Source organism: Neofelis nebulosa, chromosome 3 (assembly GCF_028018385.1).
Source record: "Neofelis nebulosa isolate mNeoNeb1 chromosome 3, mNeoNeb1.pri, whole genome shotgun sequence".
NCBI lineage: Eukaryota > Metazoa > Chordata > Mammalia > Carnivora > Felidae > Neofelis > Neofelis nebulosa.
This window is the reverse complement of record NC_080784.1, coordinates 82,916,241-82,928,921: the sequence shown is the minus strand read 5'-3', so window position 1 is coordinate 82,928,921 and position 12,681 is coordinate 82,916,241. Positions and strand designations below refer to the sequence as shown.

The window sequence follows — 12,681 nt, the reverse complement described above, 5'->3', positions numbered from 1 at the left end:
AGAGCTCTTCGGCTCTGGTACCTGGCACTTGGCTCTCAGACGGGGGTACCGCCCTGGGCGAAGGGAGACCTCACAGTCAAGGAAGCAAATGCCCGGTTTGTCAGGCGCAGATGCTTGAATAAGTTTTATTTCTGATTTTGAAGGGTTTTTGAAACAGCTGCATCCTTCTGGGAGTGGCATAATTGTTACAGTCTTCGCTCTTGATAAAAGAGAGGAAGAGAAAAATAATGTGCTGCGCACATTTGTTGTACGTGAAAAAAAAAACTCCTGTTATAAGTGCAGCCTCAGAAAAGATATTTCCTGAGGGATCACACCCCCCCCACACTTAATTAAATTCATTTAAGTGGTGATGTAATCCCAAGAAACATATACTTTAGCAACAAAGGAAATGCAACAGAAGTACTGGAGACCATCTGCTTGTTTAACTTAGCAAAGACAAAAACAATTATCCTCCTTTTTTAGACTTAACTGATGGTGTAATGTTTATCAAAATAAATGATTAATTAGGACATTATATTTTTCAAATTATAGGTTAGGAAGCAAGCATCTCACAAAAAATGATGAGTGCCAAATTCCTTGCCAGTAGACCTCAAGGAGGATACTGTAAACAAAGATGTACTTAACATCGATTAACATTTCAAGAAAGGAAAATGGGTGGGCAAGCAAGTTTATTAGGCAACTTGAAATGGGTTTAAGTGAATGGGAATTTGACAACAGGCTGGTTATGTCCTCAAAAATTGAAAAGCGTCCACATTTGATAGTGCTGTCTTTTGTTACTTTTTTTGTTTTCAGCCTTTTATTTTGCATCGTTTTGTTTTGCAATCCAAAACTGCTTCGAACAGGGCAGTGGGTGTGTGGGAAGGGCAGGGGAGGGGGAAATATAGATTAGTTTAGAAATCAAACTAAGTATCGTCTGCTTATTTCCTATTGCCCCCACCCTCACCCGGAACTGTTGGGTTTGATAAACAGGTTAGTGGTGAAGAGATGGTTTCAGAAGCTTGGGAGCAGCAGCAAACCCAGGGTGGGCCCCCGGAGTGAAAAACGGGAAGATTATTGCTTGAGTTTACACTTTGTTCCCGGCTGTCAGGGATTAAGACGCAGGCCAAGCAAAAGTGATGTGGAAAAGAGAAAGCCGCCAAGGGTGGGAGGAGGCACTTGTGGGCATAGTAGAGCATCACCCATAGGTAGCTGGTAGCACTTTCTCAGTGCTGCTGGTGCCACAGGCTGCTGAGGACATTTTCACCAGCTCGTTTGTGGAAATTTATCGGATTTGGTCTCAGAGGATGCTCTAGGTCTTCATTCCTGGCTGGAAGCAAAGCGGAGTCTGTGTTACAGCTGCAGGGAAGAAGCTGAATTAAAATAAGCTGGAGGAAAGGGTGAAAAAGGCATCCAGATAAGGTCCCCATAGTCCTGTCTTTGTGTCGTGAGTCCTTGCTTGTTAGCCGCTGGATGGTGGAAGTTACTGGGTTGCAATTCAGCTGGAGAGTCAGTCTTTGGAAATCTCTGAAAAGCTGTGAAGGAGCAGCAGTATTAGCTATTTGTGTTCAGCAGTTGCCCTGAGTGATCTGGGCTACTTCTCCAAGTTATTCATGGTTCCCTAAGGTAAAACTTTGTTCCCTGCCCTGTCTGGTGTGCTAGATGGGCTCACAATAGCCAGTGAGGAACTTGTTTTTTGATCACAAAGGATTATTTGTGGGGAACCCATACCCCTTATTTTATTTAAGAAAACACAAAAGACTTATATTAGTGTTCTTTGTTTCAAGTCATGTTGTTTGCCTCTTATTGCCAGCTGACTTTGAGCTTTCTAGAAGAAACATGTAAATTCTGAAATAGAAGATGGCTGTGATAAATTGATTTATTTCCTGTTATTCTGCTACTAGGGGTTTTAAAACTAGTGATTATTTAAGCAGGTAGGGGTAAGGTAGCCCTAACAGATTGCTTGAAGTCATGGGAAATTAACAGTTTAAATCCGTAAACTAATTGGCGATAATGAAACTCAGTTGGTAAATTCCTAAAAGCCTGTGGGTTTAAAGTAAGAAACCCTGAAGCTCTTTTTCTTAAGAGATCCTATGTAGCTTTCAAAGGTTTTCCATCCACCAGTGAAACTATGAAATGCAGAGGTCCTCTTAAAGTGGACTGTATGAAAACATGTTTAAATGCTCTCCTGATTGTTTCAAGACAGCATGATCCTGGAAAGGCAGACGACTTCTGGAACTGGCATATAGTGCTTTTCCTCCCCCTGAATTCTCTCTACGGTTGTACAAAATCACGAGATGCTGGTCATTTTCAGGAAGTATACACCAAGTTCAGTGTCAAACGTCCATTTTCTGATGAGGTTGAAATGGCAGTTTAATCTCAGGAATTTCACAGAATTTATGTTTTAAGTGTGTGTGGTTATTTAAAGATAAAGAAATCTTTTCTTTCTCTTAAACTTTGTAGCTGATACGCCCCCGCCTGCTTACCTGCCTCCTGAGGACCCCATGACCCAGGATGGCTCCCAGCCAATGGACACAAATATGATGGCACCTTCACTGCCCTCAGAAATCAACAGAGGAGGTAAAATGAATTGCTGTTTATCCCTTTTTAGTGTCTGAAGTTTATCTGTCCAAATGTTACTTTCTCTCACAAATGTTTATCAGTCTGTAAAAAGATAGCTTTGGAGAAAGCACAATAAGAGAAGCTGGATAGAGAGAATTTTTTGGATTACAAGTAAGTCTTTTATATGAAGAACAAACACACTGATTTGACTAATGAAGGCCTGTGTATAATTGTGTGGTCATCTGTTTTGAGCACAATACTTAATAATTTTAAATTGGCAATAAAAGAATATTTTTAAGTGAAGGACAAAGGTAGGTATTGAGAAACAGTGAGCATAACTTTACTGAAGTGGGGATGTCACTGGTGATGTCCAAAATTAGAAGTTCATATAACAAGGCTTCCCAAAGGTTCCTTTGTTGGTAGAGTCTTAGCCTTTATCCATACACAGCTGCAACTAGAAAGAACTACTAACATTTTTTTCTTGCTATATTTACTTGTTTCTAACCTTGTTACAGAAAGGGGTTGAGGCATGTGTTTTTCCTGTTCTCACCTGGAAAAACTTAGAAGCAGAACCTATAAGCAGGTCGGGTCATTCCTTTCCCTTTCTGGTGGAGGATGGGTGTGTTTCGAGGTCTGCAGTGGCTAGCGGGGTAGGCCTAACGGAGCAGAGAACTGAGAGCAGTGAGTGTCGGGAGAATCCCTGAGCACCTGTAGGAAGTCATGACCAAATGGTGGAAGAAAACTGTTCCCAGACAACCTCTCGTGGAGGAAGATGCTTCACTGGTGCACTCAACACGTGGCATGAAACTTCACTGTGTAAATTTTATGCAAATTGAAGTTATAAGGCAATCTAGTTACTAGGTGTAGGTCTCATTCCATTCTGACTTTATTAAAATTGGAGATATCTCAGACTTCGTCAGAGTTGCTTACATCTTTTAAGTTCTTAAAATATGATGAAAGAACCTTTTTTAGATGTGCAGTGTAATAAATTGAAATGTACACCTTCCTATTTTATTTGTTTATTGTTAAAGTTTATTTATTTTGGGGAGGGGAGGAGGAGTAGAGAGAGAGAAGGAGACAGAGGATCTGAATCAGGCCCTGCGCTGTCAGCGTGGAGCCCGATGCGAGGCTCAAGCCCACAAACCATGAGATCACGACCTGAGCCAAGGTCTGACGCTCAACTGATTGAGCCATCCAGGTGTCCCTGAATGTACACCTTTTTCATCTGTAAAATATTTTTACATCTTCATTGGCTCTGTATCTGATGGTTCCTGATAATCTCTAGAACATCTTCCCAAACATAATTATGAACCAACAGATAAAGCTTCTGGTTGGGGAAAGTGACTTGTGTCTCACACATCTTTGGAATTGGTATTTGGGGAACAAGGATCGCAGGAGAGAATGGACACAGGACTGCTCTACAGCTATGAGCGTGTGGACCCTGTAGCTATTGTTGTTAAGCCTAAAATGTCTGATTTCAGGAAACAGGCCTTTAAATTGCTTTAAAATTTTTCCTTTAAATAGCTTTTAAAAATTTCCCCATTAGAAATAAGTTCACAGTTAATATCTTCATGAGGAAAGAATGTCAGCCTTTCTGTTACTGTTTTTACCTTTGGTGGTTTTCCTAAAGCAGGAGTCAGCACACTACAGCCCACAGGCCAATTCAGCCTGCTGCCTGTTTTTTGTAAATAAATTTTTATGGGAACACAGCTATGTCCATTACACATTATCTGTGGCAGTTTTAGCACTATGAGGGCACAGTTGAATAGTTACAGTAGAGACCATATACCCCACAAAATCTTTCTGGTCTTTTACAGAAAAATGTTGTCATCTTCTGACCTAAATGAGTAGTATTTTGAACAATCCTGATAGCTGATAAAAGCCTTCTATAATGATGTTACAGTCTTCTTTTAAGATTTAACACTATGTAAATCACTAAAATTTCATTCTTTGAAATACAGTAAATTGACGTGGGATAGTTGCTTAGCAGGGAAGATAGTGTATGCTTGTTTTTGGCTCACCTGATCCAGTGTATAGAGCAGCTAATGTGTGTGTGGATTTTTTTAAGGATTGTTCTGTTTTCCTTACCGAATTCTAAAATAAAGTGCATTATGATATTTGTGGAGGTTGTTGTTAAGCGAACACAGAAGTACTTTTTCCTAAACAGTCCAGTTTATGCTTCTAATGTGGATATTCTTTCTCTTTGTACATTTGTATGCTCAGGACCTCGTAAACCTCAGATCATTACACATTGGCACAGTGGGCATACGTGGTTTATATTCCTGGAATCTCTAAAGCAGTGGTAAAAGAGGTTTTACTACAGAAGGAACTTATCTTTAGAACCTTTTAGTTGCAAATGTTTAGAAGCATGTTCTGTTTGGAGATTTGTTAGTCTTAAGAGATTTGACTTAACAAGCTGCATCCTGTCAGTAAAGTTGGGTAATTTCCATTGTTGGCCCATTCTGGGAATGGAGAGACAAAACACACCTGCTCTGCATGACTTAAAGCAAATATAAGGAAGTTAGCATGAAATCTGGATGAGAGAGATATGATTCATTCTGTAAAAATGGCCAGCTGGCAAGATTTCTTCCTGAGTTTAAGGACTGGAGCAAAGCTGTGGCTGTGATAGTTATTGGCAGCTTAATGTGAAGTAAGGGAACTTCTTATCAATAATTAGAAACCGATTTTCATTGCTTTGAAAAAGCATAGGCCTACTAAGGCTTTGTTGAAAGTCACCCTTTTTCTGCCAGCACCTTTGGCACATTTCCTGTCCTCGATTGTTCTCTTTCCATTTGTTTTTCACTTGCCACTTGTGTTTCTTTAGATGGTGAGCCAGCATCTGTGGTGGGGGTAATTTCCATTTTGGCATATTACGGAGCAAGTAGCATATTGTGAGTGTGCAGCAAATGCTGTTGGTATGCTTGCTTAGCTGGCGTTTTGGTTATCTGATAGTAATTGAAGAAAATTATTTTCCAGTTGAAGGAGGACGTCACACTTTGTGAGGTGAGGAGTACCTGTTGCAGATATCCTAGAGAAACCGTATACATTCTAATAGCAGTTGCCTTCCCGTACCTGCATTCCAGGGTCCTGAGCCAGTTTGACAACACAGCTTCAGTGTTTGAGAGCCCCAGGCACTCGCTGAGGTTGACTGTAAGGTTTTCTTTCTTACAGATGTTCAGGCGGTCGCTTATGAGGAACCAAAACACTGGTGCTCAATTGTCTACTATGAGCTCAATAATCGTGTGGGCGAAGCGTTCCATGCCTCCTCCACAAGTGTGTTGGTGGATGGTTTCACCGATCCTTCCAACAATAAGAACCGTTTCTGCCTTGGGCTGCTCTCCAACGTTAACCGGAATTCCACTATTGAAAACACCAGGCGGCATATTGGAAAAGGTGAGTTTTCACTTGAACCTCTTTCACATATGTGTCTGTTGTGCCCCTGTTCCCCTAGAACTGACGCAGTTGTTCCTGGAGCAGCCTACCAGGGCAAACACCAGGTAATAAACACTGGCTCCGGTTTGTAAATAGCTTTTCAGTTTGTATTATCAGGACGCTACTCACTTTTCAGTCAGCAGTGTTTGTGTCCTGCCACCTCATAGGAATTGATATTAACCAGCTGAAATATTGATCTGGGGGTGGGGGGGGCAGTCTTCCATCTTGTGTTTTGCTGCAGAATAAAATAGCTGTTAAAGAGTGACTTACAACCTAAAACTAAATGCAAGTTAAAACAAGTAAACCTAATATGTTTCAAATGAGTACCATAACTCACTGGGAAAAATAAAGAAAGAACCAGTCCAGAATAACTTAGGAATATAGTATTTGGCTGTGTTTCTTCAGTCTGGGCCAGGTAGGGTAGAGTGCTTGTGAACAAATCCCGAGCTCATTTTAGTAGGCTTTGATTGCTTAGTGGCAGTATGAATAAAAGTTATGGAACTTTTAGTTATAAGATTAAGCAAATGACTGAATGTGGATGTTTCCAGGAGCCTGGATTTTCACTGTGGAGTAAGAAACATACAAGTATGGAGGAGGGCAAAAAATTCACCCTGTGGAGGTATCAGGGTGAAATCATGACTTAATAATACATGTACGTATGTGTGTACACGTGGATGTGTGTGTGTATGCGTATGCATATTTAGATGTGCTCATATGTGCATGTAGTTTCTGATCTGTCTGCTGAAAGGGCCAGCAGGCAAAGATGCCCAGGAGCCATAAACACGTCTGGTTCTCAGCTCATCGTCTCTAACACCATTTCCCACTGAGAGGAGTCAGGACTCCTCAGGGAAAGGGCTGACTCCCAAGTCCGGACCAGGTAGACAGAGTTGAGCCTGGAACATTTTGTTATATCAGAAAGTGAAGAGATGCCAATGAAAGTGATGGGGGCGTGTCACAGGAGCCATCTTGGAGGTGCTTCCCCTGGCCACTTCTGGGACAGTTTGAGTAACAAAATAATGAAGTATGGTCATGGATTTTAAGCCACTGAAAAACCATAGTAATTTATAAGCCCGTGCCAATAATACATAGATAAAGATAAGGAATGAATGGGGAAAGCTGGTTCACGAATGTGCAGTGAGTGCTAGAGTTTGAAAGTCATCATTTTGCAGCCATCAGGCAAGAATCCTCAGTGAATACTAAAGAGAGAATTTTTTGCAAGAATCAGGATATTTGCATGGTCTTACAGTGTCTCCTCACAGACTGGCTATTAGTAACAAGGGAGAATAGAAATGAGTAGTTATACAGTGGAGACATTGGACAGCATCTTGACTGGGAGATCAAAATTATCATCACCAGTGAGAGACAGATGGATCCCATATACCACCAGATGTGATGCCCTGAGAAAGAAGTAACATCACCTGTGCAGAATTCCAGTTGAGAATGCAAATCTGAATCTAATCATGGGGAAATTTCAGACAATCCAAAATGAGGAACATTCTATTAAAAAGGGTGAAGAGGAACTGTATTCTTCTAAAATATCAATGTCAAGAGACAAAGGTGTGAAATGTTCCAAATTAAAAGAGATTAAAGTGATATGACAGCTAGGTAATAAGCTGACCCTGGGCATGATCTGTGCCAGACAGGAAAAATAACACAGAGGACCTTATTGGGATCAGCAGGCAAAGTTAAAATATGAGTGGTAGATTGGATGAGAGTATTATATCAATGTTACATATACTGGCATTGCTAACTATATTGTCACTATGTAAGAGAGTATGCCTATTCTTAGGAAATACACACATATATGCACATATACAAATATCTATCCATCTAAAACAAATCTGTGTCAGAATATATATATGGATGTATATGTGTATATATGTTTATGTATACATATACACATATGTATGTATATACATATATGCATATGAGAGTGTGTGAAAAAAATAGAGGGGAAGGAGGTGCGAATGATAAAAAATATAGAATAAATTGTCACAATAAATGAATCAGGATAGTGGTTACATGGGTCTTCTTTTGTTTTTCTTGGCTGTTCTGTTTCTGTACATTTGAAATTATTTCCAGAGTAAACATTTTTTTTTAAATGACCTACCATAAAATTTAGAACAGTGGACCAAATTAAGAGGTCATTTAGTAAATGCTTAAAAGGCATTTGAGGTAAAGTTCAATACTCGATCCTGGAAAAAACAAACAAACAAAGAAAGAAACAAAAAAACCTCCTAAAACAGGACTTGATAGTTCCTTAATATGATTAAGGGGGAAAAAAACCAAATCCTAAACTCCGCATTTAATGATGAAATGCTTGAACCTAGGTTCATAACATATAGATCTCTTTCCATGATCTGTAAACCCTGAAAATTGTACATAAACACAATATTGCATATATTTGGGATCAAGGGAGAAATTTTTCATTAAGTTCTAAAGTTGACCGTTACCCCAAAGTAGTAAAAAGCCATTGTACTCTAGAATATTTCTATTAAAAATTAGGAAGAAAATACGGATTCTGGGAATGCTGATACTTAACATTGTTCCAGATATCTTGACTAGCATATTCAAATGTAGAATTATTGATAATGGAAATAAGCCAAAATTGTAATTATTGCAGATGATATGATTTTTTTTTTTTTCTCAACTTTTTTTTTTTTTTTTTTTTTTTTTTTTTTTTTTTTTTTGGGACAGAGAGAGACAGAGCATGAACGGGCGGGAGAGGGGCAGAGAGAGAGGGAGACACAGAATCAGAAACAGGCTCCAGGCTCCGAGCCATCAGCCCAGAGCCTGACGCGGGGCTCGAACTCACGGACCGCGAGATCGTGACCTGGCTGAAGTCGGACGCTTAACCGACTGCGCCACCCAGGCGCCCCTGCAGATGATATGATTAATTGATAATATTTTTGGGAGAGATTCTTGAACTGAAGTTAGTAGGTCAAGGGTCTTGATATATTATGCCAATTACTTTCCAGAAAGCTTTTATTAATTTCCACTTATACCATAAGTCTATGGATGAGTGCCTTTGTTCTTTCACCGATGTAGGTATTACTGACATAAGAAATACTCGTGGTTGTTGTGTTTATTCAGAAGTTATGGTTGTTTATCTAGAAACCTTTAAAGAATTTAGTTTTAGAGATTTTATGTCAGTTTTCTTTAATCTGGCAATAACCAGTTAGAAAATATAATGTAAAGGAAAATCATGCTTCTAATATCAACAGAAAACGTAAAATTTTGGAAATAATATGAATGAGCAACACATGAGAATTAGGTAAAGAAAACCAAATTTTACTGAGAGAGAAAATTTAGATATGTAAATAAGCAGTCTGTGTTCCTTAAAGAGAAGGCTTAATATTGTGAGAATATTTTAAGGATATCCTTTCTTCCTAACTCAATTTATGGTTTAAAATAATCTATGCCAGAATCACAATGTGTTATTTTTTGAAAGTCGGAAAATATGATCTGAATATTACCTGGCAGGTTAAACAAGTGAAAATAGCTAATTTTTTTAATGGAAGAGTAAAGAAAAAATTCTTGATGTTAGGTTAATTATGAAACTACAATTAAGTCAGGGTATAGACAAAATGGTAGAATAAATTAAACTCAGACTATGTTGTATTTCAAAATTAATGTATGTTAAGTGAAGCATAACAAATCAGTAGTCTTCTAATGGTCCTGCAGTAACAAAGTTAGTTTTTAGTTGAGGCTGTAGGGAGGAACCCTGACCTCATTTCACATATGTAAATAGATTAGTGAATTGAGGGGTTTTTTTTTTAATGGCAAGCTGTTAAAAAGCAAGAAGAAAAATACATTTTATCGGAGACAGAAATTTTCTAAGCATAAAAAGCAATAGAAAAGATCACAAGAGAATTTGACTACTCAAAGCTTTCAAACTTCTGTAGGTTAAAAAAAAAAAAACCAAACACCAAGAACAAAATTAAAAGACAAAGGACTGATAGGGAAACAAATAGGAAATAAATTATTTATATCTTACTTGCAGCTCATAAAAAAATAATAAAAATATTAGAACCCCAGTAGGATACATAGGTAAGAAATATGAACAGTAAGTTCGTAAGAGAAACACAGATGGCTAATAAACATATGAGAGCATATCCAGTCTCACATGTAAATGAAAACAGTATTGTTTTTCGGCGAAAATTTATTTTAATTTATTTGTTTTTGTCTTAAACTCACTCAATACTGGCATGGGCAAAATGATAAAGGCACTCATATACTGCCAGTAGGGTGTAAATTGATATAAGCATTCTGGAAAGTCGTTTGGCAAAGTGAATCAAGAGCTTTCGATCCAGTGATTTAACTTCCAGGAATCTCTCCTAAGGATATTATCAAAAATTATCCAGAGACATTCATCCTGGCATTGTTACAACAGAAGAAAATTAGTGTCAACACTATGGTCCAGTAACGGGAGAATCGCTAAATTGTTGTATCCATATAATCGTGTAGATAACTTTAAATGTTTACAGAGAAAGTTTAGTAGTAGTCAAAACCAAATAACAGCACATCAAACTGTTAACTTTTGCCTCTACATCACTAAACAAGTGGTGATATTTTCTTATTCTTTATATTTTGTTTTACTTTCTAAATTTTTGAAAATGAAAATTCCTCATTTTTATAATCAGGAGAAAAAGTAAACACGTGTACGCACACACACAGTTTCTCGTGCGTGCGCTCTCTCTCTCTCTCAAATTGTTTTCTCTACATCAAGCAGGAAAATGGACTTCTGCTCCAGCAGCTATTTAATTGCCACAGAAGTCGTAGACATTGTGTGTACATGTAAACACAACGCATAATATTTTGGATTGGATTGGAGACCGTAGTTTTAGCATTGGCTGAGCCATGCTGGAGTTGCCTGCAAGGTGGATTGTTTAAAGCCACATGGCATGGGACTCTGTTTGCTGCGTGGCCTATAATAATCTCCCTTAATGGTGTAGGGCTTTGTCAGAACGTGTCTCCCCCCACCCCCCCCCACGTTTCCTTTTTTTAAAGGCTGGGTAGGATCAATTTCCAACACTCCTGGCACTCCAAGATGTCACAGGAAGAAGTTTGGAGCAGATGGTAGTTCAGGGAGATCAGATTCCACACAGTATGAATTATTTTTATAGTTCCCCCCCCCACCCCCCAGACCTTCATCTTCTAGCTCTTAGCACTACTTCCTCCATGTGGTTTTCTAGCCCTTTTACTTTTGATTCTCCCTTCTCCTACCCTAACATTTTCAAAGAGCTGAGCTACAAAATAAATGCAAGAAAGAGAGCTCATATGATGAGTATATGTAGAATCCAATAAGTCCGGCTTTATTGTGCTGTATTTTTAGAGTGAGAATATGCTTTCAATCCATGGCCAAATAGGGCATTAGACTCTTATCAAAATGAACTTGCTGTATCTCGCTACTAATTTTTACGAGACTGTGTTGTTATATTATTTCTTCGAAACCTCTTAGACATACACGTTAACAAAAGGACATTGTATTAGCTAATACGGTTAACTAAGATTTTATCAGCTGTACAAGATTTAGAGAAAAACCAAAGTTTAAATCCATGCGAATTCATACATTGAAGAGACACAGATGCCTTTCAGCTGTGAGAAATGATAATGAATATGATCCGTCCCTTGTCTTCCTACAGGAGTGCATCTTTACTATGTGGGAGGGGAAGTGTATGCCGAATGCCTCAGCGACAGCAGCATCTTTGTGCAAAGTCGGAACTGCAACTACCATCATGGATTTCACCCCACTACTGTTTGCAAGATCCCTAGTGGGTGTAGTTTGAAAATTTTTAATAACCAAGAATTCGCTCAGTTATTGGCACAGTCTGTGAACCATGGCTTCGAGACAGTCTATGAGCTCACTAAAATGTGTACTATCCGCATGAGCTTTGTAAAAGTAAGTATGTCCTCTGCTTAGGCTTTAACATGTTTGCTGTGCTTTCTCGCAGTATATAAATCTATATCCTCTTGATATATGTCCATAGAAGCCAACATATTACCTAGGCATTTTTTAAACTTTAGTGAGGATGTCAGTTATTAGGATACAATTAGAATATAGGAGTGTTTGTATTTAAATGTCAACAGTGTAGCAGGCTTTAATAACTTTTTCCTCTTCAAATAAGCACTATTTTAGCTACTGTAATACCATAAGAATATGTTTTGTTGTATATTTAACATATATAATTTAAATGCACGATTTTCTTAAAAGATTAATTCAGTAAACAAACCCCCCTTCCTTTTTCATTCTGCGTTTTTAGTACCTTTATGATGATAACATTTGTTGCTTTTGTTTCAGCAATAAATGAGTGATCTTTTTTAAATAAAAGTTCACCATGCTGGGGTTTATTTGTGATAGGTCAGGTTTTTTTTAATGGTTCCAGTAAAACCTCATGGTTTTCCTATAATTCAGAAGTTAATAAGACCCTTGCCCAAAGATCAGTAGATACCTTCGTTCTAAGACTGTTGTTAGGGTTGAGGATGGAGAAGGTTAAAGACATTGCTCACAATAATTGATCTCTTTCTCCCTTCTCTTCCACCTCCAAGAAATAAAAAAATTTTAAGATGTCAAAATTAAATATCAAATATCTGACTAGATTTCATGAGTTGTAACTTATTCTAGTAACTGACTTGTCTCTAAATACTCAAAGATAAAATTTCATCCTCTGTTACCTTGAGAAACAAAACTAATTATATATTTGGGTGAGG

General features: G+C 38.3%; 1 protein-coding gene across 2 annotated transcripts in view; it reads left to right on the top strand.

Annotated features, from left to right (window-relative positions):
- The window catches only part of SMAD1 (SMAD family member 1), a 79,771-nt gene that overhangs the window by 62,702 nt on the left and 4,388 nt on the right, over positions 1-12,681 (top strand). For both annotated transcript variants that reach the window (XM_058721259.1, XM_058721260.1), the window contains exons 4-6: positions 2,440-2,556; positions 5,710-5,931; positions 11,616-11,872. In XM_058721259.1, coding sequence (XP_058577242.1) covers positions 2,440-2,556; positions 5,710-5,931; positions 11,616-11,872 — 596 coding nt within the window. The remainder of the gene's footprint in view (positions 1-2,439; positions 2,557-5,709; positions 5,932-11,615; positions 11,873-12,681) is intronic.